General features: G+C 45.9%; 1 protein-coding gene across 1 annotated transcript in view; it reads right to left on the minus strand.

Annotated features, from left to right (window-relative positions):
* Positions 1–1,546: 1,546 nt before the first annotated feature.
* Positions 1,547–26,133, minus strand: part of Grk7 (G protein-coupled receptor kinase 7) — a 41,701-nt gene continuing 17,114 nt past the window's right edge. The window contains exons 5-6 of the mRNA XM_048794507.1: positions 9,741–10,015; positions 1,547–2,362 (exon numbers count right to left, since the gene is read on the minus strand). Of these exons, the coding sequence (XP_048650464.1) occupies positions 2,026–2,362; positions 9,741–10,015 (612 nt within the window). The 3' untranslated portion in view covers positions 1,547–2,025. The remainder of the gene's footprint in view (positions 2,363–9,740; positions 10,016–26,133) is intronic.

Below are 26,133 nucleotides of genomic sequence, written 5' to 3' on the forward strand. Positions count from 1 at the left end.
CTCCTCCTCCTCTTCCTTCTCCTTCTTCTTTTTGTTTAAATATATCACCCAGATTTATATTTGTGATTCAAATGTTCTTTTTAGCCTTGGTCTTCTCACTTCTGCTGGGCTTTTAGGAAGTACAAACACTACAACACAGCACTAGCTGGGCACCTGAAATGAGGCCCCCATTTATCCAACTCACTTTCTACCCATGTGTCTCCTGAGGCCTTTACAAGCCAAGAGATGGTCCTTCCAAGATATGTGAGGAGATCAAGGTGCAAGGAGAAGAGACTCTGTAAGACAAATACCATTTATCTTCTGTTTGATTTACACTGCAGTTGTCAAAATGACATGGTCTTGACGTTTGGAAAGTGGCTGTCCAATGTATGACTGAGGTTTGGAATAACCAGAATAAGGACCTGCTGTGGTTTGGACAAGCATCCTTCAAGAGCCCATGTGTTGAAAGATTGGTCTAAAGCCTGGTGCTATTGGGTGGCTGGGATCCTTAGGAGCTGGGGCCCAGTGAATGTAATTCAGGGCACTGGAAACATGCACTGGAAGGGGTTGGCAGGACCTGGGCCCATCTTTCTCCTCTCCCTCGCTTTCCTGCTGCTTCTTCCACTATCATGGACTCCCACTATGTTGTGCTATCTTGCCTCAGACCCCAAAGCAACTGGACCAACCAACCATGAACAGAAACTTTCAAAACCAAGAACCCAAATAAGCCTTTTCTCTTCTTAAATTGATAATCTCAGGCATTTTATTATAGTATCACAAAGCTCACTAACACAAAACCCATATGTAATAATATGTACATATACATAGTGCATCTACCAAATGAACATAGTGTGTGCGTGTGATACTGGGGAGAACCCAGGGCCTTGCATATGCTCGGCAAGCACTCTACCTATATCCTGAGCTCTTTTTACACTTTCATTTTGAGACAGGGTCTCACTAAATTGCCCAGGCTATCCTCCAACTTGTGATCCTTCTGCCTGAACCTCCGGAGCAGCTGGGACTACAGGCATCAGCCACCATGCCCAGCTCATCTATCAAAATTTGCTCTACATTAGAATCATCTGGGGATTTTTGAAACTCTAAATGCTCAGGTTGTATTTCATACCTAGGAGTGGAAATCAGAATGTGTGGGGGTAAGAGGCATCGATTTTGAAAAGATCCTTAGGCAATTCCAAATTTCAGTAAAGTTTGGGAACTGATGGAAGATAAAATTGCAAGTATAAGCAATTTATAATCTATTAATTAAAAGCCTCAACTAAACTTACAGAATACTTCTTATAGAGATTTACAATAAAAATGCTTGAACATGGGCTGGGGTTGTGGCTCCATGGCAGAGCACTTGCCTCGCCTGTGTGAGGCACCATTTTGATCCTCAGCACCACATAAAAATAAATAAAAGAGATGGAGATGTTGTGTCCACCTATAAATAAAAAAAAAAATGCTTGAACATTATCATAATAAATTATTTTTAAAAAATGTAAAACTGTCAGTGAAATTAAAAATGATTCTGTGATCCGAACTCTTGCCAAAATATTAACAATCCATTTCTGTTTAGGGAGAGAGCATCAGGGACCCTGATTCCCAGCTTCAAAAATCCTTTTTGTAAGCACAGAAGCAGACAAAATGCTGAAGGATGAGGAGAAGAAAGAATATAAACAGAGGAAAAACTAAAATGATTATTTACTAAGAATTGCAAATGCTCATTTGCTGGGTCCACCACAAAGTTCCATTCTCTCACCCTGGGACTTTGCGTCATTCACACAGACGTGATGGGGAAGGGCTCAGGCTTGTAGTTTTAGCAAAATAAACCTGAGGGTTCCTTTCCCCAGACCTCAGTGAAAACTGGGGCTCTGCTGATTTTCATGGGGGTCAGGGGGACAGAGACAGGGGGACCCCACGTCTCAGCCTCGAGCCCGCCTGTCCTGACCAGTCCTGGTTGGCAGTGTCCTCCCACTGACCAGCCCTGGTTCAGCAGGTTCTGGGTCCCAGGCGCCCAGGCTGCTCCCCGCTGCTGGGGGGAACCCTCTAGAGCAACAGGCACACCCCAGACTTGGAGGAATCGCCCTTCCCGTCCCCGGACGGCCTGTTGGGGTCATTGAGTTCCTCGAACAATCCCGTCTCTATGATTTCTTCCTGCCACGCCACGGGGACAGCGCCTGTGGAAAATCTTTGGAAGAACTGCTTGTCTTTGTCGTCGAATTCCACCCCGCGGACCTCGGAGAAGTCGTCGATCTCGTCCACGTCCTTGGCATAAACCACCGACGGGTCGGGCACGAACGGGGGCTCCACGAGGCCGGCCTCCAGGCGCGGGAAGTTGACCGTCTGGAAGAAAGGGTGCTTCCTAGGGTCGTCCGCCTTCTCCCTGGGGGGACAGCAGACAAGGGACTGAGACCTGGACCCACCAAGGCAGAGCCACCGGCTTCTTCTCTCCCAACACTGAAAAGGCCACTCAGTGACCTAAAGGATGACCTTGAAAAATAACAACGTAAAATCACCCTGAACTCCACAGTATGCACAGACAGTAGCGTTCCCATGGTTGGCCTTCAAACTGCACGGGGAGATGTGACTTTTTTTTTTTTTTAAGAGTTGGGCACTGGGAGTGACTTTGATTGTTGGCATTTCATAGAGCACCAGGAAAATTCAAGTGGCGCTGGGAGCAGTGGTCCACCTTGTCATCTCCCCTGATCAGGGAGGCTGAGGCAGGAGGATCACAAGTTTGGGGCCAAACTTAGGAAGACCTTGTCTCAAAAAAATAAAAGGGCTCAGTGGTAGAATGCCCCCTAAGTTCAATCCCTAATACAACAAAAACTAAAAATAACAATAAGTAAAAATAAAGAGGATGGGGTGATTGTAGCTCAGTGGTAGAGCCCTTTTGGGTTCAGTCTCGAGTACCTCAAGCAAACAAAGTAAATATAAAACCAAAACCAAATACCAATCCATTAACAATTTGCAATACAGCGAATGAGGATACTTTTGGAATTTGAGACTATAGTTATGATGATGAAACCTTCTTCTCTATGCTAGAACTGGTTCCAGTATTTGCCTTAGAACAAAGGAAAAAGTGTGTGTTAGCTGTGTATTGCTGTGAAATAAACTGCCCCCAAATTTAGTGGCTTAAAACAACCAACATTTATTATTTCATGGTTTCTGTGAGTAAAGAATGTGGACATGGCTTAGCTGGGTGTCTCTGGCTCAAGATTTCCTGCAAGGTTGCAGGATGGTGGCCAGGGCTGTGGTCTCATGTGAAGGTCCCACTGAAGTTGGGTCCCCTGTGGTTGTTGATCAAGACTCCATCTCTCACCACAGCTGCCTGTAACACTGCAGTTGACTGTCTCCATGGTGGAGGGAAGGAAGGAGAGACAGAGAGACAGACAGGGGGCACCCAAACAGGAGATTGTAACCTAATCTTGCAACTGGCATCTCGACATTTCTACCACATTCTATTTGCTCAGTCTCCTCTCTTGGTGAAGGGATTAGGTAGCAGAGGGGGATCCTTGGGGACACTCTCAGGGGCTGCCTGCCACACTTCTCTTACTTCCTCTTTAATCCAGGCTATAACAACATAAGAAGAGGACTGTTTATGGCATCGGATTCAGAATAATTTTTTTCTTTTTCTTTTTTATGTGAGTGCATTTCCTGGTCTGATTAAGTAATGACTTCCATTTGGAAGAAGCCAATTTCTGCCATAAATCAACCTTAGTAGAAATTACTCACATTCATGGTTTCTCTTTTTTACATTTTCCATTCCGGATATCAAAAAAAGGCTTTTTGGGAAATAATTGAAGGCTTCTCTAGAATCTCCTCGAGACCCCTCTGCCCCTCACCCCCATCAGATCCCAAGGTCCTGTAGACTGCCCAGTGAGATGACTAGAGACAAGACGAGGGGGACCAGCATCACTCCACGAGGTGAAGCTCGTCACTGTCATCATTGCACTTTGTGGGCATACGGTGACTTTGTTTTAACACCTTTATTTTTAACTTTTTTATTTGCTCTGCACTCATAAAGAACTGTGCACGGGAGACTGCCAGAGAATAGGGGGAGGTTTTGAAGAAAAAATTGCAATCAAATTTTATTGTGGAAAAAAGAAACTCAGTTGGATGCTTTGATGTGCAGCCGTTCCGTGGGCTGCTGTTCTGTGACTCTGGGCCTCACTGTATCCAGAGCCCATCAGGACTTCTGCGGTTTTCCCATGGTCTGCAGTGCTGCATCAGGAAGTGCTACCAGGTGTCTCTCTTCTCCCACAAGCCACGAAGCCTCTGGCAAGCAAAAGATAGGAAAATGCAGGCTGGCTATCTTCTGGAACTTATTCACCCAGTATCTGTGTACTTACATTGTGTATAATAAGAGCCCGGAGGGAGAGTTATGGAGATAAACCAGAACTTCAAAGATAGATTTTTTTAAAAAATCTATGTATTTGTTTCCAGGTGTGGTGGTGCACGCTTGTAATCCCAGCAACTCGGGAGGCTGAGGCAGGAAGATCTCAAATTGGAGGCCAGCTTTGGCAACTTAGTGAGGCCCTAAACAACACTATCTCAACATAAAATAAATAAAAAGTTGTTTTATTGAGGTGTGATTTATACAGTAACATTCACCTCTTCATCTATCAGATGGATCTGAAATGTGACAGAAGGATGCAGTTAGACTTCCATCCAAGTAGATCAGGACTGAAGCCGGGCCTGCATGTCTCAAAGGGAATCAAGGAGCTGGAACAGGACTACGTGCCACCAGGAAGTTATGTACTACCTCCATAACTTCCAGCAGGCATGAACACCCTGTCCTTGGGCTCACAATGGCCCTTGGAATTCACTCTAAGCAGCTTTAACGTGGATAAATGGCGAGTGTCCAGGAGCTTGGAAACCTCCAGGGTCGCAGGTCATGATGAACAGCTCTCAAATAGCATGTCCAGGGAACCGGTCCAGGTGACCTTGGTGTGTCCTTCAGGGATGACTGACCGCAGCCTTTGGACAAGTAATTAGGAAAGACCAGGGAACCACAAGCCACTCTGAGATCACCTGTACATTCTCCTCCCAGCTAAATGTCCCTAGAGGCAGGACGCACACCCTGTGCCTTATGCCTTCCTGTGTCGCTGATCCAAGCTTCTTCTCCCCCCTCTGGTGTGGAGGCAGCCACGAAGCTGATCACTTTGGTCTTCTGCATTAGCAACTCTCACCCCTGCACTGTCTTTGGAAATAGCACGAAAGGGGCTTTGACCCTAGACTTGTTCCCTGGCAGCTTTGTGAGATGCTGTTAGGCTCATCACCTTGCAGGGCGCTTTGGACAAACAGGAGAGGCTGCCGAGGGAGCAGCATTTTTTGGTAAAGTCCAAACAGGCAGGTGCAGGAAAAACTTGTTGTTGCATTGGAATATATTCCAGAGCATTAACAGAGGCTCTTGTGTGGCTGCACCCCACACAGAGATTACAATGGACTCTTAGAACCCTCAAGGGAGCGGAGATTCACTTGCCCGTACACGAGGACCACACCGTGGGATTTGGCCTGCCGACCTGCCAAGACGGGGCTGCTGGCATGGAATTCTGCGGTAAAGAAGCGCTGAAGCCACCGGCTTACATGGTTATTTGCTCTTGTTCTGCTGCACTGATGGATCAGAACAAAACCTGCAAAAAAATCTCAAGTGGTCTTCACCTTTTACTTTATCACAAAACCTCACAGTCGACTCTGTCTGGAGACCCTGTGAACGCCTGGGAAAGCTTTTGACTTCTTTGTCAAATTAACTCCCAGACTTGTCAAGGCAAAGAAGGAAATCCTCTTTGGGGAGGCTAAAGAAGGAGAGAGGCTTAATGTATTTTGAATGCTTGTGAAGGCAGGCGGGAGGGTCCCTGGGCCTCGCCACTGGGTCACTCTCTGTCTGGGCCTTTGCCTCCGCTGGGGAGGACACCACTACCTAGAGCAAACATGATCTCATTTGAATGAACCTCTTAGAAATACAAAAAGTTGGCATGAAAATGTGGGAAGGCTTTCTCTTTCACCGAACAGATGTTTCTGACATGCCCCTTCTCTAGTGTCGTCAACGGTTTTAATCAAAACACTCGCGACAGCAGAGTCTTTGGAGAAGGGCTTTGCTTAATGAAGCAGCTTCCAGCAATGATCCAGTAGGTGAAGGTGGCATCTTCCGGAAAAGCTTGCTGACATTTCATTTTATAAAACTGAAGTGGGCTCAGAAGCGGGTGGTAGCCCTTCAACGAAGTCATCTGGAGAAATTGTGGGTCTCCCCACCCTCTGCCTTCTGACTGTCCTTGTTTGTGTGCCCTCTGGGACTCCCTGACCTTGAGAGTCAGGACAGCCACTGACTACCAGTGATGGTCAGTGGTCACCATATTTGGACCACCTCTCCTTCCTGGGCACAAAGAGGATAACACTAGCCAGCTCTCTCACCCTTCCGCAGGACCTGCGGAAAGGTTCCGGGGGAGACAGAAGTGGTGTGTGAAGCGTGTCACTTCCCAGAGGAGGCTGGAATAGCTCTCTGAGTTCTCTGCTTTCTGTTCAGCCACTGGGACTGGAAGGAAAACAATTTCCACTGGATCTCTGAGTCACTGCTTGGAAGAGAGACATCCTGGAGAGCAGTGGGCTATGTATCTATCGGGCTGTGGGTGAATGGGAAATCATTTTTTTCATTGGAAGCTGTTGAGACTTTGGGATTTGCTTATTATCATAACATGGCTTGTACTGACCTAATACAACCCTGGAACCTACGTGGGAAAATCAACTCAACATTTTACTTCCACATGATGTAGAATCTATCTAATTTCAAAATACTAGTTACTTTGATCATAGGTCATGCTTTAAAAGTTACTGCAAGTTAGGGCTAGGGTTGTGGCTCAGCGGTAGAGCGCTTGCCTAGCATGTGTGGGGCCCTGGGTTCAATCCTCAGCACCATATAAAAATAAATGAATGGAATAAAGGTATTGTGTCCAACTACAACTAAAAAAATAAATATTTTTTAAAAAGTTTTACTGCAAATTAATTTTAAGAATCAAGTAATATTTCTTGTTGATAAAATTTACAAGTTTTTTTGATTGTTCAAAATATACTCATTTTTGTACAATACAGTAAAACAACTTTAAACAAGAATCAAAGATAAGGACTCTTTCCCTTTGTATTGGTATATTATATTGTTTGGCTATTTTTCAAGTCAGGTTGGGGCTGCAGGTATAGCTCAGTGGTGGAGCACGAGCATTTGTGAGGTTCTGGGTTTCATCCCCAGCTCTGAAAAAAATAAAATAAAATTCAAAAACAGGTCAAAAATTAAATGCTTGCCTCCATGTTCAAATATTCTGACCAAAGGCAATCTTGTTTTAGAGACTCCACCAGCAACCACTTGGAGGAGTTAGAATTTGGCTGCTGAGTTCTGGTGTGTTTTCATCACTGTGCCAAAATGCCTGACAATAACAACTTAAAGTGGAAAGGTTGACTTTGGCTCATCACTTCCCAGTTTTCAGTCCATGGTTAGATGGCTCCTTTGCTTTGGGCCTGAGGGGTAGCTGGACATCTTGGCAAAGGGCACAGAGGAGGAAAGCTGTTCAGTTCCTGCAGCCAGGAGCAAAGAGAGAGGCAGAGACAGAGAGAGAAAGAGAGAGTCGGAAAGGGGCCAGGGACAAGATATAGTCCCTGAGAGCACGCCTCCATTGACCTACTGTCTCCAACTATGCCCCACCTGCATACAGTCTCTATCATATCCCAGAAGTCCATCCAAATTATTAATCCATCAAATGAATCAATCCACTGGTGAGATCAAAACCCTCATGATACAATCATTTCCAAGAAGCCCTAACTCGGAATATTGCTGTATTGGGGACCAAGCCTTCAACACTTGACCTTTTAGGGGACATTCAGATCCAAACCATAACATGGTACTATATTAAAATCAGTCATACTACCGTGTGGTTGTAGGTTTCCGTGTGTGTGTGTGTGTGTGTGTGTGTGTGTGTTTGTCTGTCTGGGGATCAAACCCAGGGCCTTGTGCATTCTAGTTAAAGGCTCTACACTGATTTATACCCCAAGCCCAGATGTTTGTATAATTCTTAGATCTTAAAAATTCCATTAAAGTAATATAAGAAATTCAAAATATCATCTAATATCTCTCTTAGAACAATTGAGTAATGATTAATAATAATCGCTCTCACTTGTTGAGTAATTCTGAACACACTCCCCACCGGAAACCCAGAGCTCTGTGAAGAGACAGGGCCAACAGGAGGCAGAGGGTCCAGAAGGTGCCACTGTCCCAATTATCTGGAGCTGAAAGGGTTTGAGAGTCAAGAGATGCAGGTTCTGAATTCTCCCATCTGTTTACAAGCAGGGCCTTCCAAAATAACGCCACTGTCCCAAGCCCCCTCCTCCAGAGTTTTCCAAACAGGAAAGACTGACTAATCGCAGGCAACAGAGGAGTCAGGGCCCTACCTAAACAGAAATGGTCACAAACTATCATGTCTCCCGTCTAGCCTTCCAAGGGCCATCCGTCTTCCCTAAAGGTCACTGGTTTTCCCTGTTTCTCCCTTTCCCCTTCTTCTATTAAGATGGTATATATACTTTAAATTCTAATGATCTCTTACTCACATTTTTAAAAAGTGTGAACTCCTGAATGAACAAAAATCTGTCTTTTTCCTTGATAATCTGTGTTTTGCTGATTTCATTTGTGGGTCCCCAAGCACTGAACCTAAGAAGGTAGAGGAAGTTTTTCCTTCCTGACTCTCTCTCTCTCTGTGTATGCATGTGTGTGTGTGTGTGTGTGTGTGTGAGAGAGAGAGAGAGAGAGAGAGAGAGAGAGAGAGAGAGAGGGGCGCAGAGGCAGAGAGGAATTTACTATTTTACAGTTGGCTCGTGCATTTGTGAAGGGCTTGGCAGGTCCAAAGCCTGTGGGGAAGAGTTGCAGTCTGAACCCAAAAGGGCTGCCAGATTCTCATGTCCTCTAGGGAGGTTCATCTTTTTCTCTTAAGGTCTTCAACTGAATGGATGAGGCCTACCCACATTATGGAGCATGGTCTACCTTACTCAGTGTCGGCTGATTGAAGTCTCAATCTCTTCTAAAAACCTGCACAGAAATATCTAGAATAATGTTTGACCAAATTTCTGGGTACTGTGGCCTAGCCAAGTTGACACATAAAATTAACCATTGTACCTGCAACCCCTCCCTCACCACCCCCATTTTATTTGTGAAGAACTTGAAACTCAGAGTAAGTAATTGTCTGGTACAAAAAGACCAGTATATATAGTAGAATCTAAATCCCCTCTATTTTTTCCACTGCCAAAGGTCTGATCTTGTCTTTTTTACTTTTTTTCCATTTTTCTTTTTTGTTTTTTCCAGTATTGGGGATTGAACTTGGGGTGTTGCACATGCTACACAAGTGTTCCACCACTGAGCTACATTATCAGCTTTTAAAAAATATTATTTTAAGTTGTTGAGACTGGCCTCAAACTTGTGATCCTCTTGCCTCAGCCTCCCAAGTTGCTGGGATTACAGGTGTGTACCACCACGCTCAACTTGATTTTTTTTTTTTTACAATGCAAGCTGTTTTGTACCTCATTTCAATTAAAACATACCTTGGAGATAGTTCCATATCAAGAGCTATACTGTTTGAAAGCATTGAAGACAATTGATCATAAAATGTGTAAATCACATTAGAAAAATAATAAGAATTTCAGGACTTGACAAGAATTCGAAATATTTTCCGAATCGCTCGGGCAGTGCGGATGTCACAGCGTACCTCTGTGGCGTGGTAGTTTACCTGCTTCCTAAGCGTTGCTCTGGTTTCTTAGCCAAGAAGAGTCTGCAGATGTCTTTCGTCTCCTCTGTGAAGTTCTCATGGTGGAATGCGACCTCATCTTTCATGGTTCTTTCCTTTAGATCCTCTTTACTGACCTTTTCCTTGAAATCCTTGAATGGTGTCCGTCCAGCCACCATTTCGTAAATGCTGCATCCCATTGCAAACCAGTCCACGGGGTAGGAATAGCTCGCCTTGTCCATCAGGATTTCAGGGGCCATGTAGCCATTGGTTCCAGCCTGTCGCCAGAACAGCAGAACAGAGACACGGAGGTGAGCACAGCAGACACCCAGCACCCACTTTCCCTGACTTCCTTGGGGTGACAATTCATCTAACTGCTCTTCTCCTGCTTCCCAGCAGCCTCTGGGGCAGCCCAGGGAAGGCCATGCGGTCCACTCTGACCAGTGGGACATAAGGAGTTGTTGGCTGGGGTCATTATAGAAGTGAAAGTTGTGGCTTCTCTTGAAGTGAGAAAATCAGTTGGCCTCTCCTTATCTCTCCCCTTCTCCCTAGTGAGGAGCAAACTCAAGGCCTCTCACATGCTAGGCAAGCACTCTACCCACTCATTATCTTATATTGTTTTGATTGTTTTTTTATGGTGCCTGAGATTGAACCCAGGAGTGCTTAACCACTGAGCCATATCCTCAGCCCTCCCCACACACCTTTCTATTTTAAGACTGGGTTTTACTAAGTTGCTTAGGGCCTTGTTAAGTTGCTGAGGCTGGCTTTGAACTTGCTATCCTCCTGCCTCAGCCTCCCCAGTTGCTGGAGTTACCCTTGTGTATCGCTGCATTCAGCTTCACGATCTCATCTTTAAGATGAAAAGTTCAATTTGCTGTCTGAAAGATTCCCTAAGCTTTCCTTTTTTAAAAAATTCCAATATAATGGGAAACTAGATGCATATGTTTTTTTCCTTAAGGCCAAGAACTTTCTAATATTGAATGTTCCATGTTATCTAGTGTAGGATGTTTCTTATTCTCTTTTCTGTGCAATTACATTAATATCACACATCTCTGCATTGAAAAATTAGCACTGTCAAGATTTCACATGAAATTTCATTTAACATGTATGACTATACGTGTGTGCATATGTAGTATGTACACATGTATGTACAGTAGGCACACTTCTACTGACAATTTATGACAAATGATCACTGAGATAAATATATATATATGTGTGTGTGTATGTGTGTGTGTGTGTGTGTATATATATATATATATATATATATATATATATGAGTCTTTTCATCTTAAAAAACTGAAATTCTGTAGCCATTAAACACAATGTGTGATACACACACACACATACATTTGCTGCCAGGTGCAGTGGTGCTCATCTGTAATCCCAGCAGCTCGGGAGGCTGAGGCAGGAAGATTGCAAGTTCAAAGCCAGCCTCAACAACTTAGTGAGACCCTAAGCAACTTAGCAAGATCCTCTCTAAATAAAATATAAAAAGGGCTGGGGCTGGGGCTTAATGATTAAGCACCCTTGGGTTCAATCCCTGGTATCAAACACACACACACACACACGCACACGCACACGCACACACACACATACACACACACTTGCAATAAGACATATGCAAAATTTTTTAGTAGTATTTGAACATGTTCATGTTGTTGTGTGACCAATCTCTGGGACTCTTTTCATCTTAAAAAACTGAAACTCTATAGCCATTAAACACTAACTCCCCGGTGCTATTCTCCCCACCCCTGCGACCACCTTTTTACTTCCTGTCTCTATGAAGGAACTCTAGGAACCTCACATAAGTGGCATCAAGTGGTCTTTATCTTTTTGTGACTGCATGTGATTTTTTTTCAGTGCCCCTCACACTTTCCAGGAGAGCACTCTGCTGCTTAGCTGCATCTTCCACCTAACTGCATGTGATTTGTGTGTGTGTGTGTGTGTGTGTGTGTGGTGCTGGGGATTGAACCCAGGGCCTTGTGTGCATGCAAGGCAAGCACTCTACCAACTGAGCTGTAGCCCCAGCCCCTACATGTGATTTTAATACATTCATTAATTTAATAAATATTTAATGAATACCTATAATATGCCTTGTAAATATAAAGAAATATAAAGTATATGTTTATATTATAAAATGTTTTCACAAAAACGCAATTGCTTCTGGTTAAAGTACAATGAATAACTCCTGTAGCAATTAAAAATGCAAAGAACACCCTAAAATGACTATCAGTTCCTATTAATACATAAAAATATTAATTCGGATTACTGGCAGAGATTGTGAAAAACAGATAAATGTGCTCTGCAAATTGACTCAGACTTTTGGGAGTCAACATGACATAGAGCAACAGGAAGTGAAAGGCATCAACTTCCTGTTCTCCAACCAGGTTATTGAACTTTAGAGTATGTACCTCAAAGAAACAACTTAAGAGAAAAGAGTAAGGAATCTATATTGAGATGTTCATGGTTTCATTATTCAAAATGGTCAGAAGCTGGAAACACCCAAAGACCCACCAATAAATATGGAAAACCAGTCTATTAACAAATTTACATAGGTCACAGTCCTAACCCACTGGTTTCAACTATGCATATCAGAAGGTACATCAGAAGAGGTCAACAGTGTTTCAACTGTTCATTAAGTGACTTGCTGTGTTATTGCTTATGTTTTTCTGTGTGTACTTAAAAGCAATAATTCAGCAATATGAAATTTCATGCAAAATTTCTATGTGGATAACAAGGAAAACACAAATGATCCAAGCACTGATGAGCAATTGGCCTGAGCAAGAAAGTTCTGAGGGTTGCAGATGCAGCTCAGTGGTAGAGCGCTTGCCTCTAAACAGAAGAAAGTTCTGGAAGCGACTGGGGTCTAACAGGCCGGGTGTGAGTCAGCGTGGCCCTGCTGTTTTCATCAAAGCTGGTATATAATTTGGGTGACCATGTGTTCCGGTTTACATCTGTTGTCCTGGCATCTTGTCTGGTTTTGCATTTGTCCAGACAAAAGAGTCCCGGAGGCGTCTGTGAGGCTCGGGGTAGTCTCATTCATCTTTGGCTCCAAACCCAGGCACTCACAGGGCCACTTGTTGCATGCCCAATGATACATTTGTTAAATAAACAACTGTAAAGATAATGACTAGAAAATACCCAGTCCCTCTCCTGCAAACATGTATTAACGTGCATCCTGCAATGAGTTCCAGGGATACCAAGTCATAGAAGGCCTGGCCCCTGCCCAGAGGATTCAGAGACTGGTGGAGACAGGTCACAAGGTCAATTCACTCAAGTAGAGTGAATGGTAGATGGAGTAGGTATGGGGAGGGGGTGTGTGTGTGTGTGTGTGTGTGTGTGTGTGTGTGTAGGATGGTTCACTGAAGAGATGAATCACAGAGGAGGAAGCTGTTCTACCTAGAAGTTTATCCAAGTAATTATCATTTGCAAGAGATGTAGTCAGGAACACTGGGGTGTTCAGGGAACTTAAAGGAATTTGCATTTCTTAAATGTGAGATCTGTGGGATGCCATGATGGGAGTGGGGACTGGAGGGAGAGATGGGATGAGATGGGGACATTTTAAATGCCATGGGAGCAATATCCACCTCAATATCCCTTTTTCCTTGCCTTCATCTACTAGAAAACCAGATGGTTAAAGACACCAGCTCCTCACCCCTTTGCCCTTCTGGTAATTGTGTGACATGAGCTTGAGTTGAGAGGACTGCAAGCTGAAGTTGCTGAGGGTTGGTGAGGAGGGAAAACACAGAACAGACAGAAGATGGATCCAGTGGATGGGTAGAAGATGAATCCACGGACAGACATGTGACAAAGCAAACCTAGTAAAACGTTGCTGGTATACAGTGGAAAATTGTCTGGCCATACAAAGGACTGATGCACTGAGACATGCCACAGTAGAGATAAACCTTCCAAATGATGAGCCAGTCTCAGATGACCATATAGAGTATGGTTTTCATTTATATCAAATGTTTAAAATAGACAATTCCACAGAGACAGAAAGACTAAGTGTTTTGCTTAGGGATAGAAGAGGGGAGGGGAAGAATAGGAGTAACTGCTAAAGGGAATATGGTGTCTTTGGGGGGTGAAGAAAATGTCCTAATTGATGCCAGCAATGTTTGTGCACCTCTGTGAATGTAACTAACACCAGCCGATTTTAAAAGGTGGATTTGATGATATTAAATTATAGTCCAATAAAGGTACTGAAAATGTCAGTGACACATTCTAGATAGTGGGTATTTCACAGGCACTTGCTCCAGTGCGATTTTTTTCAACTTTGCTGAATGCTTGGAAGCTTTTATAATAGAATGTAGAGGGGGCAATAGGAGTAAGGGGTGAGGGATGGGATGCCAGGCAGGTGGCTGGGGCCTAAGGAACTCTTCTGGAAGGGACACAAGGAGGAGCCACGGGAGAGGGTCCAGTCCTCCATCTCTACTCTCCATCAGTCAAGGAGAGCTAACTTTGTGTTTGTTGGTCCACATCTTTCAACAATTAGCAGCTGACCAGGAAATCAGGGTCCACCCTCCACAGCGTGATGTTCGTGGTGTTTCATCTGACTCTGAAAGTGGAGGCTCAGCTCGGCCTGGATGCACTGCCCACAGGGAGCTCAAGGGAAGAGAGGAGGCAGGAGGGGGGGCACTGGGAGGAGCATGAGGCTTGGGGCCCAGAACCCCAGCGTCCTGAGATGTCCCAGTCAGACTGGTGTGTGCTCTTTTCATCTGTGGTACTGGCTATGAGCTGGCCCTCCACGCAGAAACGAATGGCTGTCTGCACTGAAAAATTGTCTCACATTATTTCTCCTATCATTTTCTTCCTTTCATTTTATCTTTTCACCTTTTTTTGGAAACCCTGAACTTATTCTTTAAGTTTATTATCATTTGTTCCAATTTTATATTTTCTTTTTTTTTTTGGTGGTGGGATTCCTCCATTTTGGGGGTGGGGTACTAGGGATTGAACCCAGGGCTGCTTTATTACAAAACTATATATCCAGCCCTTCAAAAAATTTTTTGAACCTCAATAAATTTTTATTTTATTTTTTTTCTTCTTTTTTTTTTCCTTTTAAAATGTTATTCTTTTTAGATATACATGACAGTAGAGTGTATTTTTTTTGAGGGGGCGGTTTACTGGGGATTGAACTCAGGGACACTCAACCACATCCCCATCCCTATTTTGTATTTTATTTAGAGACAGGGTCTCACTGAGTTGCTTGCCTTCCTTTTGCTGAGGCTGGCTTTGAACTCTCGATCCTCCTGTCTCAGCCTCCTTAGTCACTGGGATTATAGGAGTTGCACCACCATGTGTAGCAGTAGAGTGTATTTTGACATATTATACATACATGGCAAATTTTTTTTTAATGCTGAGATAGGGGCTCACTAAGTTGCTGAGGATGGCCCCAAATTTGTGATCCTTCTACCTTAGCCTCCAAAGTAGCCAGAATTACAGGTTTACACCATCACATGTGGTGCATATAGATCTTAAGACTCTTTCAATATATAGGTTCTTTCTTTGTCTCCTCTACCCATCCCCTGGCAAGTCTTTGCTGAAAAAATAATTGCGGGAACTATAGAATTTCACAGTCAGATTTTGCTGACTGCATCCTTGTGATGTTATTTAATATGTTCCTCTGTTCTTTGCATTTCCTGTAAATTGATAGCTAGACCTAGAGGTTTAATCCTTCACTGAACTTTTGACTTTTGCAAATATTGTTTTTACTGACCCATAACTAACACAATAATATGTATAGATCTTACATTCACTTCAATGTTTTGAAAATTGAATATGCTCTTATAAGTAAGACCTAAATCAGTTATAAAACATCTCCATTCACCTAGAAAGTTCCCCTTTGTCTCTTTCCATTCAATTCTCCTCCCCACATTTCAGGCAATCGCTTTCTGGTTTCTGTTACCATAGACTAGTTGATTAGTTTTGTATGTTCTTGGATTTCCTCCCCACCTTCCCTCCCAGGGCTGAGTTTCAAGTTCATGGTTGGTCAACTGCGCAACTCTGGGTACAAGGTGAGGCAGAACATCATGGCTGAAGGGTGTGGCAGAGGAGAGCAGCTCAGGACGTGACAATCAGGAAACAGAGAGAGCTCTGCTGCCCAAGGACAAATTATAAACCCCAAAGTTATGCCCACCAGTGACTTACTTTCTCTAGCCACACCCTGCCTGCCTAGAGTTACCACCCAATTAATCCAAGGATCCCATTCCACTTCTCATAATCTAATCATTTCACCTCTGAAAATTCTCACATTATCCTATACATGAGCTTTTGGACTACACCACACATTCAACATAACATTCTACCCCTGGCCCTCGAAAGCTCATAATATGAAATACACGTAGGCCATTTTGAAGAGTTCCCATCATCTTAACATCTCCCAAAAGTCCAAGTCCAAAATCTCACCTGAGACTCAAGGCAAACTTGCACATATTTTCCCCTATAACAATCAAAAGTAAGTTACATAAATCCAATATGTGATGGCACAGAGTGAACATTTTCATTCCAAAAGGGAGAAGTAGGGGAATAGAAAGAAGGTATGGGACCAAAGCAAGACTGAAATCCAGCTAGGCAAAGAAGTTCTGTAACTCCACATCCAGCATCTGGGGCGCATGGCATTGTGATGTTCTCTCCAAAGGACTATGTAGCTCTGCCCCACATGGCCTTTCCCTTGACTTGTTTCTGTTCAATTCCTGTAGCTTTTCTTGGCAGATACCCCCATGTTACTGGTGTCTCTAAATCTCCAGGGGCTCCAGTGCAGTTTCAGTTTCTTTCTCACATGTTTATGCATCACCCTCTTGACCGTGCTACCCTTTACCTGGATTTCTAGGCTTTTCTTTTACATCTTGTGGAAATCTCCATGACTCCCTAATTTCAACATCCTGCATTCCTGCAGAATCAGCATCACATGATTAATTACAAGGTCTGCCACCATCTCAAGCAGTAACCAAGCCTCCGGGGACCATGGCTGTAGCAGCCTCTATAAGTGCCTGTGTGGCTGAGTAGAGTGAAACATCTTCCTAGGCCCTCCTTCCTGCTGTTCAAGCAGGGTTTCTCTGCTTGAAAAAAAAAAAAAAAATTCCTTCTCAAAGGAATTTTCACTTTGACACCTTTGAGCCTGAGATAGGTGTGGTCTTGCCAGTTCCTGAGATGTCCTCAAGTCATCTTTTTTATTATCGCTCAGTAAAGTACTCTGCATCTCTTTAGTAACCATAATATCTTTAATAAACACACCCTGCTTAGCCCTGTTTTTACTTCCACATTTCTGGCCAAACTGCAAGTTTCTCAAATCTTTCCATTCTGCTTTCTACTCCTGATTATCACAGTAAACATGGCTAAAAGTCACCAACAATATCCATGCCACCCCCTGAATGCTCTAATGCCTTAAAATTTCCTCCGTCAGGTTAATTAGTCCAACACATTTAAATTGAGCCTCAAAGAAAGGCATGGGGAAAATGTAGAACATTTCTTTGCCAGAATATAACATGAATGTCTTGTCATCCAATTTCTAAAAGGGTCCTCCTCTGAAACCTCATGAGACCACGCTGACCCTGCTACACTTTGCCTGGTCTTCCAAGCTTCCCTTTAAAATCTTGGTAGAAGCCTCCATGATTCCCTAACTCCAGCATTCTGCATTCCTGCAGAACCAGCAGCATGTGGTTAATGCCAAGGTCTGCCACCAACAAAACACAGTCCGCTGTCCACAGTCCTATTGGCATTCTGTTCTTCTGAGCTCCCACCAGAATCACCCATTAAGTAAGCTCCACTTACAACAGCCTGAAGCTTTTCTAGCTGGAATCACTAAACTGTTCAAAATCCATCCCCTCCTGCAAACCAGCTCTATCGGTCAATCATATGGTCAAGTTAGTCACAGCAACAACCCCACTTCTCAGTACCAGTTTCTGTTGCAGTCAGCTTTGCATCACTGTGACCAAAAGACCTAGTGAGCAATGCAGAGGGGGAAAAGTTTGTTTTGGCTCGTGGTCTCAGAGGTTCAGCTCTTAGCTGGGCCTGAGGTAAGGCAGAACATCATGGCAGAAGGGTGTGGCGGAGGACAGCAGCTCGGGACATGACAACCAGGAAGCAGGCGGCTGTTCTTGGATTTCATACAAATGGAATTTTATGGTAGGTACTCTTTCTTCTTTTGTTTAACATAGTATTTTTGAGATTTGTCCATGTTGTTCTGCAAACATTTTGGTACATTTTTTATTTCTAAATGTCTTTGTTGTTCTTCCTTGAATTGTTCTTGTTTTATTGTATTTTTTTTAATTTATATTTTAGTTGTAGGTGGACACAATATCTTCATTTCATTTTTAGGTGGTGCCGGGACTCGAACCCAGGACCTCATGCATGCTAGGCGAGCACTCTACCACTGAGCCCCAGCCCCAGCCCTGTATACTTGTTCTTCTTTCATGAATGCTAGAACTTCTTTTAACCCTCAAAAGACATTAGCTACAGGTTTTTTTAAAAAATGTTCTCTTTTTACCCTTGGATTATTCCTCTTTTCTATGAAGTTCCTTTCTTCTATTTTAGTACTGTCTTTCATTTTGGAGGTCTTTTAAAAATGATCTTTTGACTCTTTGTTCACATGTGAGAGTGAAACTCCAAAAACCTGATTAGAAGCTAGATGAGGACCCAGCTTGGCAACTGGGCTCCTTTCTGGTGAGCCTGCCAAACCATCTCACAGAGGCGCCTCTCCTGTGAGCATCCCTAGACCTCTTCTGTTAGACTCACAGTTGAAAATACCAGCCTGCCTGCCCTCTGCTGGGGAACTGGGACCGGGAGGAGCCAAGGACATTCGTGTACATGGTCTTTCACACCTCACAGCTCTCAGTTGGACTTCACATTCTGGGTAAAGCTTCTCTGGGGTTCCTTCTCTTCTGCTGGGGTCAGAAAGACAAGAAGAAAGACTCTAACAACATCCAAATGAAGTTACAATGGTAGCCATGGGGAAGTGCTTCCTGGCAACATTCAGTGTGAACTTACTCTGGGTATGGGCCTCTTGCAGACAGCAAATTTCAGAAGTAAGGGTGACTCAGGGTTAAAATCACCAACAAGGATACCAGATAAACATCGGTTGCTCAGTAGGAGGTATAGGGTGAAAGTGGACCACATACCTTGTCAAGAACCAAGGATTGCACAACATACTAAGGGAAAAGTTAGAGATGATGATGGACAGCACTGCTGAGTGCTTGTCCCGTGCTAAATCTTTTCAAGTGCTTTATGTGAATTTCTCTTTTAATTTTCATAACAAGTCCTATATGATAACAAGTATTTTATTCCCCATTCTGCAGATTAGAAAAATGAACCAAGAAAGGTTAAATCTTGTCCAAGGTCACCCACCTAAGTTTCAAACACAGGTGTGCAATTTCCTTTTTAATTTTTTTTTCTTGCTATGGTGGGGATCCAACTCAATGCCTTGTGTATACTAATCACATATTTTTTTAAATGTTGATGGACCTTTATTCATTTACTTATATGCGGTTCTGAGAATCAAACCTAGTGCCTCACACATGCTAGGCAGGTGCTTTACCACTGAGCCACAACCCCAGCCCCTACTAACCACGTGTTTTAACACTGAACTGTATCCCTAGCCCCAATCGATGTGCTCTTTTAGCCACTACATTATACTGCCTCTGTGGAAGAAGGTGAAGTGGCTTTTTCTTCTCCCTCCAAGTTTCTTTCAGGATTTACTTTTTCCCTCTTAGTGACCACTCCTTCCCTTTCCCTGTCTGCCAAGTACTAAGTCCTTAGCACTTGCTTAAAGTGCTTACCTGCCCCTTGCCCCTGTGAAGTCTCTATACTCTTCAGGTTGGCAGGACCTTTCCACCCGACCGAGGTTTCTGGGACATGGGGACCAGACAGTAAGCCATGTTCTGGGACAAGGCTCCTCCTTCCCCAAGGAAATACAGGACTTGGCTGGCCATCTGTACAGCACTCGGGTCCCCTGATGCCGTAGTGGAAAGAGCATGAGACAATATGCAGAGAAGCTTTAGATTCATTCCAAATAATTTTCGGGACTAAATTTACCTCTTGGTCCTAAAGACAGAAAATGTCAGCCATGGAATTTTGAAGGGCACCACCTCCTTGAAGAGCGGAGGTATTTCACTGAGGAGAATGGAATTAGAGGCGCATGCCAGACGCTAAGCACCCACATTCCATCTCAGCCTCCAGCTGAAAAAATTAATTGCCTGCCCTTTATGCCATTTGTCTTCGGCCTGTGAACTGCCTCCTCCGAGTGGGGTGGGAGGAGAGCGCGCCAGGCAGCATGGGGCAGGTCCAACCACGCTGACCTCTCCCTGCTCAGTTTAACCCCTGGAGTGACAAAGGGCCCTGCACATCAGTCTTTGTGACACCAAAACAGTCTCTTTCAGCCCATGTGACCAGAACTGCCCTTATCAGGACTGTAGGGATCACCCACGAGTCAGCCACCACAGACCTCTTAGTGGAGGACTTTGTCTGTGGGGTTTATCTGCTTCTTTTTTTCCTTTGCTTCGTTTTTGTTTTGCTTTTGGTTTTATGGTGTGCCTTTTGGCAGCCCCACATGGTCAACACCTGGACAGGCAAAATAGAGTACATCCAGCCTCAGAACTCACAGGGTTTAGAAAGCCTGGCAATGTCTATGTCCTTCTTTCAGGATCCCACCCCCACACCCCCACCGCCCATGGGGTGGCCAGAAGTCCCTCTAGGTCAGAATTTTAAGTGCATTGCTTAGTTCCATCTGGGACTCCTGTCACAGGTGTCCTGCCTTTTTGAGAAAGATGCATACCTTAGGTGGGATTAAAATTGCAATTCTGGGGGCTGGGGCTCAGTGGTGGAGCCCTTGCCTAGCATGTGTAGGCACTGGGCTTGATCCTCAGCACCAGTTATTAAAAAAAAAAATGCTATTCTAGAGGCACCTGCACAGACAAAGCCTCCATTGCTGTGACCGCTGGCTTCCACGGACCGTGTAACTGCTGCCACTCTCAGCTGGGAGCTAAGTGGCAGTGCCCAGGCTGGGTGGACTCTGCACTCTGCACAGCCCCAGTGTGGCTCTGAACCAGAGGACCCGTGGACCTCGGCATTGAAGGAACAGGGAGGGGCCTCGGTGGCGCCCAGAGGGCACAGTTCACATCTTAACAGTTTTATACATCCATGAAAAAGTGCGCGTGCGCGTGTGTCCGCGTCCTTCAAGGTCAAGGTCACGAGTCAACCTCCAGCTCTCAACCTGAAACATGGGCAACTTGAGATTCCATCATTAAAAGAAATGCCCCGTGTAGGGGGCCTCCGGTGCGGCCAGGTGGCTCGGACGACACCGATGGGCAGGGACAGGGAGAGGCCGAGGAGGCAGCTCTGCGCCACGCGGGCAGCCGGCACTGGCCAACGGAGCAAGAAGTCGCCCGCGGATGCCTCTTCCCCTCGGCTCATCACAAAGCAGATCCAGTCGACAGCACAATCCAAACAGAAGAGGGAATCAGAATGTACATCTTTTGTTTGCCGTGGCAGGAGAACTGTTGAGCAGAGGAAAAAAACAAGCTGAGCTTAGCGCTCTCAGCTGTTTCCTGGGGCTCGCTCCTTCCTTCCTCCGAGGGGGGCCTGGCCGCTTTGTTCTCGTTCCCAGCTGCTCCTCTGCGCCTTTAAGCGGTGGCCTTTGCAGACCTCGGAGGAATGCTGCCCTGGACTCCAGGGGACTTAGCTCGAGGCTCCGCCCGCGTGCTCAGCCCCAGGCTTCCCAGACCCGGGGGCTCGCACTCTGCTCCTGACGATCTGTCTTCTGCCAGCCACTTCCTGGGCCGGGAACACTTGCGGGCCAGAGGGGCTTCCTGTCATCTCTGACACCCTGGGAGGACACTGTTTCAGAGAGCCCCAAAGGGGTGCCTGCAGTAATGCTTTCTGCAGTGATTCCAGCCCACTCCCCCTCCCCAACCCTTCCGGGTGAAATGCTCTGGCACTGGCTCTGCCAATTATTAGCTGGTGCCCCTAGCCTGTCACTCAACCTCCGTGAGCCTTAGCCTCCCTTACCTCAAAGGATTGTGATGAACATTAGAGTGATCGGTGCCTTCCCAAGTCCTGGCCCATGGTGTGCTACAGGTGTTAGCCACATTGTCCCCAAGCCTCCATTCTGGTGGCTCTAGGCAGGGCAGGGACACAAGACAGAAAACCCAGAAGGCTTTGACTCCATCAGCTTGAAAGAGAGGGCCTGGTGTATCTCTGAGATCAGGGATAGCAACTATTCTTGCCCTTGTGTGTTCTGCCGGGTATGGATGTTCTACCCAGCAGCAGGCTGACGCATATTTTCCTAAACCACAAATGAAAACCCACGTAGTAGCCAGTAGCCGTAGCCGTGAGGACACAAGACAACTGCCATGCCTGAGTTCCGCCTGGAGGTTCCCTCACCAGCTACCCACTCAGCTGCAGCCCCAGGATCCTGTTGGCTCCCAGTGCCTGTCAGAGAACAAGGCACAGGAGCAAAGTCCTGAGCAGCCACAGTGAGATAAAGGATTGTAACAGCAGAGACTGCGATTGAGCGTCTAGAACGTGGTTTCTTGTGCAGTCATTTTGCAGGGCCTCGAGCATGCTAGGCAAGGGCTCTACCACTGAGCCGAACCCCTGGCCCTACCTTCTTTCTTCATCCTCATCAACCCTAACAGACAGTAAGGATTCACCAGGCTCAAGATGTGCTGACTTGCCTGGCGCATGCTGGGCATGTCCGTGCTGATTAGAAGGCACTCACTCTGAATGGCTTGGTGCACAGAGCCCCAGCTGGATGTCAGCCATCCTGCAGAACCCCACCTCCCTGGTCTGGTGCCCCATGTGAGGGACAGGCCTGCACATCAGAATCTGGATACAGCAGCCACAGAAAGTGGCAGAACCTCAGGCTCTTTCTATCTCATTGACCCCAAGGACCATATTCCATTCATGGCCAGTAATTGAAATGGACTCTGAGTTTCAACGTGTGTCTGTAGCAGATTTGATGATGAATTAACTTTTGGTCCCTGGCCTGTGTTCTTACATGACTGCTTCTTCCTTCTGCACCCTGCGGGCTTCCTGGCTCAATCTCTTCTTACTCCTGCAGCGTCATGGAACGACATGCCTGCCTACCCAGCTCCAAGAGCCTCTGCTTCACTCCCCTGATTTTTAACCTCATCCTAACTCCCTCTTTCTGATTGTCCTTCAAGGATGATTTTTGTCTTGCTTTGGTTTTTGTCCTGTTTGGGGATTCAAAACTTCTTCCTTAAGGAAGGTCACAGAAACTCTCATCTTCTCCCATCCCTGCCTTAGTGCTGCTGATCACTATGAAATTCTTTAGGGCTGGAGATGTGTTAGAATACTTGCCTAGCATACATAAGGCCCAATTCACACCCGCCCAGCCCCCCCCCCCCGCAAAAATAAAGAAAACCCAACAACCTCTGACCCACCTTTTCTGATAGTAGGTGATAAAAAAATGTCATTCATTTCAAAAAGGATCCTGCCCTGTACTTATGAGGAAGGAATGCTGAAGAATCTGGACAGACAGGTCTCGCTGGGTCCCTCCCCAGTCTATCTGTCCAATCACATTTCACTGTGGTCTTCCATGCTTCAATCACGCTGGTGCAATGAAGTCTCCATAAAAACCCAAAAGGACAGAGTTCAGAGAGCTTCCTGATAGCTGAATACACGTGCAGATTCCTGAAGGTGGCATGCCCTGATATGACCCAGAAGCTCTTGGTCCCTCTGCCCATACTTTACCCTATGCATCTCTTTATCTGTATCCTTTGGAATGTCCTCTATAACAAACCAGTAACTGTGCTTCCTGGACAGACTGGATAGGGACCCAGCGAGACCTGTCTGGGGACTCAAATTTCTAGTGGTTTGCTCAGAAGCACCGCCAAGCAACCTGAGGTTTGTGATTGGCATCTGCAGGTGGACCGGCAGTCCTGGGGCTGAGCCAGATCCCATGGGATATTATTATCAAGTAGAAATTGTCAGAACAATTTAATTAGGGGATACCAGCTAATGCCCACTGAAGAATCGATGGCTTACTTGGTGTGGAAGGGAAAAACCCTGCATTCAAGGCAGCTGCAGAACCATTCTGTTCTGTACTGTGACTGAGCCCTTTACCACTCTTCTCTTTTCTCATCATCTATCTAGCTCTTCCTTGCCCTCTGCATCTGCCTTCGGTTGTCATTTCCCCCTGTAAGCCCTTCCTGATCCTGTGACTCCATGTCACATGGGCCGAGTGACCTTCCTATATTCCCACCCAGACGACCCTGACCACACTATATTGTCTCTGCCCACGTGCTTGTCAGTCTCTTAGCTCTCCTGGAACTTCACGAAGTCCCATGGATCTGTTTGCCTGGCTCCCTATTGAGTACTCACGGCCTATGCCTGTGACGTGGCCTCGCACTCAGCTCTGCAAATTTTGACACCCTCTCTCCCCTAACCCCATATCTAGACCACCATGGAGGCCACTCATTCTGAAATCTTTCCCAAATAAGAACACTGTGCTCTGTCTCCACTGCTCCTCTGTGGCCCAGGCTGCCACCCTCTCTCCCCCGGATTACAGATGACCACAATCCACCTAAATCCCCTCTAATCTGTTCTCACTTCAGCTGGGGTAATCTTTTCAAAACAAAATTCTAAGCATGCTACCCCCTTGGTTAAATCCTTTTGAAGGCTGGCAGCGCACCTTACCAGGGCCTGTTCCGCCCGCTCCGCCTGGCCCTGCCACCTCTCCAGCGCCTTGGCAGCCCCGCTGCCTCCTGTTCCAAACCAGTCCTTCACCTCTTGGCTTCCTTTCTTTTCCCCAGAACATCAGACAGTTGTGCTGGCTGTTCCCAGGGCCTGAGAAGCTCTGCCCTGCTGGTAGTGGCTGCTCTGCCCATATCCCCTCTTCCGGTTCTCAGCCCCTAACAGCCAGCTGCTGGACCAGGCCAGCTTCCAGAGTCCTGGAAGGGGGGCCCTGTGCTCACACGCATCTCCACGCTGGGGCTCAAAGCTGTGCACTGGTGGTCTTGACGTCTGTACTAATTTATCCTTGAACTTGTGCTTTTTTTAAAGTCCATTGAGATGATGGAGCATGTGCCAGAACTGGGCACCATGGCTCACACACAGTCCCGCCACCTCCCACCAGCTCCTGGGCTCCCAGGGCTGGTTCTTGGCCATCTGCTTCCCCACCTCCCCAGCCCCAGCCCAGGGACTGCTGCCTGCTTTGACCCAGTGGGGACTGGATTGCATGCAGGGGGTTGAGGGCAGGCACCTGCTTCCTCAGATCCAGCTGTGGAGTGGGACTGGGGCAACTGTGATGGTCTCTACCCGCTCAGCTACGCCCCAGCTTGCAGGAGTATGAGGAGAGACAGCAAACGAGAGACACCATGGCTGCTTGCCAATCCGGGAAGAGAGCTCTCTCCTGAGGATCAGATGAGTGACACCGCAGTTTTGTTTCGCACTCAGCTCTGCAAATTTTGTCACCAGGCCTGGCCAGGGCCATTGAATACTCAGGGCTCACAGCTGTACCCTCCTGGGAACTGCCCTCTGCAGCAGGGACCTGTCTCCCAAGGCTCCAGCCCTTTCAGGGCCTCAAGACCAGTGATGGACTCCTGTGGGGATACCAAACCCTGGACCCCACCTTGATTTGAGGCAACTCTGAAGGGCTGCCCCAACTCCAGCGTTCCCTGAGGATTGGTTAAGGTCTTGGTTCTCCCTTGTTGGGGTTCAGCTTCTCCCTCTGCCCAGCCTGGCCTTCCTCATGGATGCGCTTCATGCAACGGCTCTCCAATAAACCTTCCCTGTGGAAATCTGTCTGATCCGGGGAACCCACTCTGAGCTCCCATCCAACGACACTGCTGAATGGAATCCCTTCTGTCCTTCTGATGGCAAGTATTTCCCATGTGGTTAACTTTCTGAGCCTCACCTATGAAATCAACTCCTCCTCAGAGAATCCCACGTATCCCGTCTCCCTAGCCTGTATCAGAACTGACACTTTGCATTCATTTGAGTGATTATTCAGTTCCATCTCCCCCACTAGACGGTAAGCTCCCTGAGGGCAGGAATCCTGTCTACTATTTTTCTTATTGTTCTGTCAAGTGATAAATACTCAAATGAACGGTGAGCAAATGAGTGAATGAAGGCATTTTGAATGAAAGAATGTTAACAATAATTCTGAGGGCTGGGATGTAGCACGGTGGTGGAGCACTTGCCTTGTTGAGGCCCTGGGTTTGGTCCCCAGTGCTGCAACAGCAAAATATTCTGAGACTAGTAATTTGTGTGTATGTGTGTATGTGGTGTTGGGGATTGAATCCAGGGCCTAGTGCTTGCTAGGCAAGTGCTCTGTCACTGAGCTACACACCAGCCTTTGTGATAAATACTTGTGAATGCCCTTAATTGTGAAATTACCCCACCCCACCCCACCCCACCCCCTTTTTTTTTTTTTTTTTTTTTG

This window comes from Marmota marmota, unplaced genomic scaffold (genome assembly GCF_001458135.2).
Source record: "Marmota marmota marmota unplaced genomic scaffold, marMar, whole genome shotgun sequence".
In the NCBI taxonomy this organism is placed as follows: domain Eukaryota; kingdom Metazoa; phylum Chordata; class Mammalia; order Rodentia; family Sciuridae; genus Marmota; species Marmota marmota.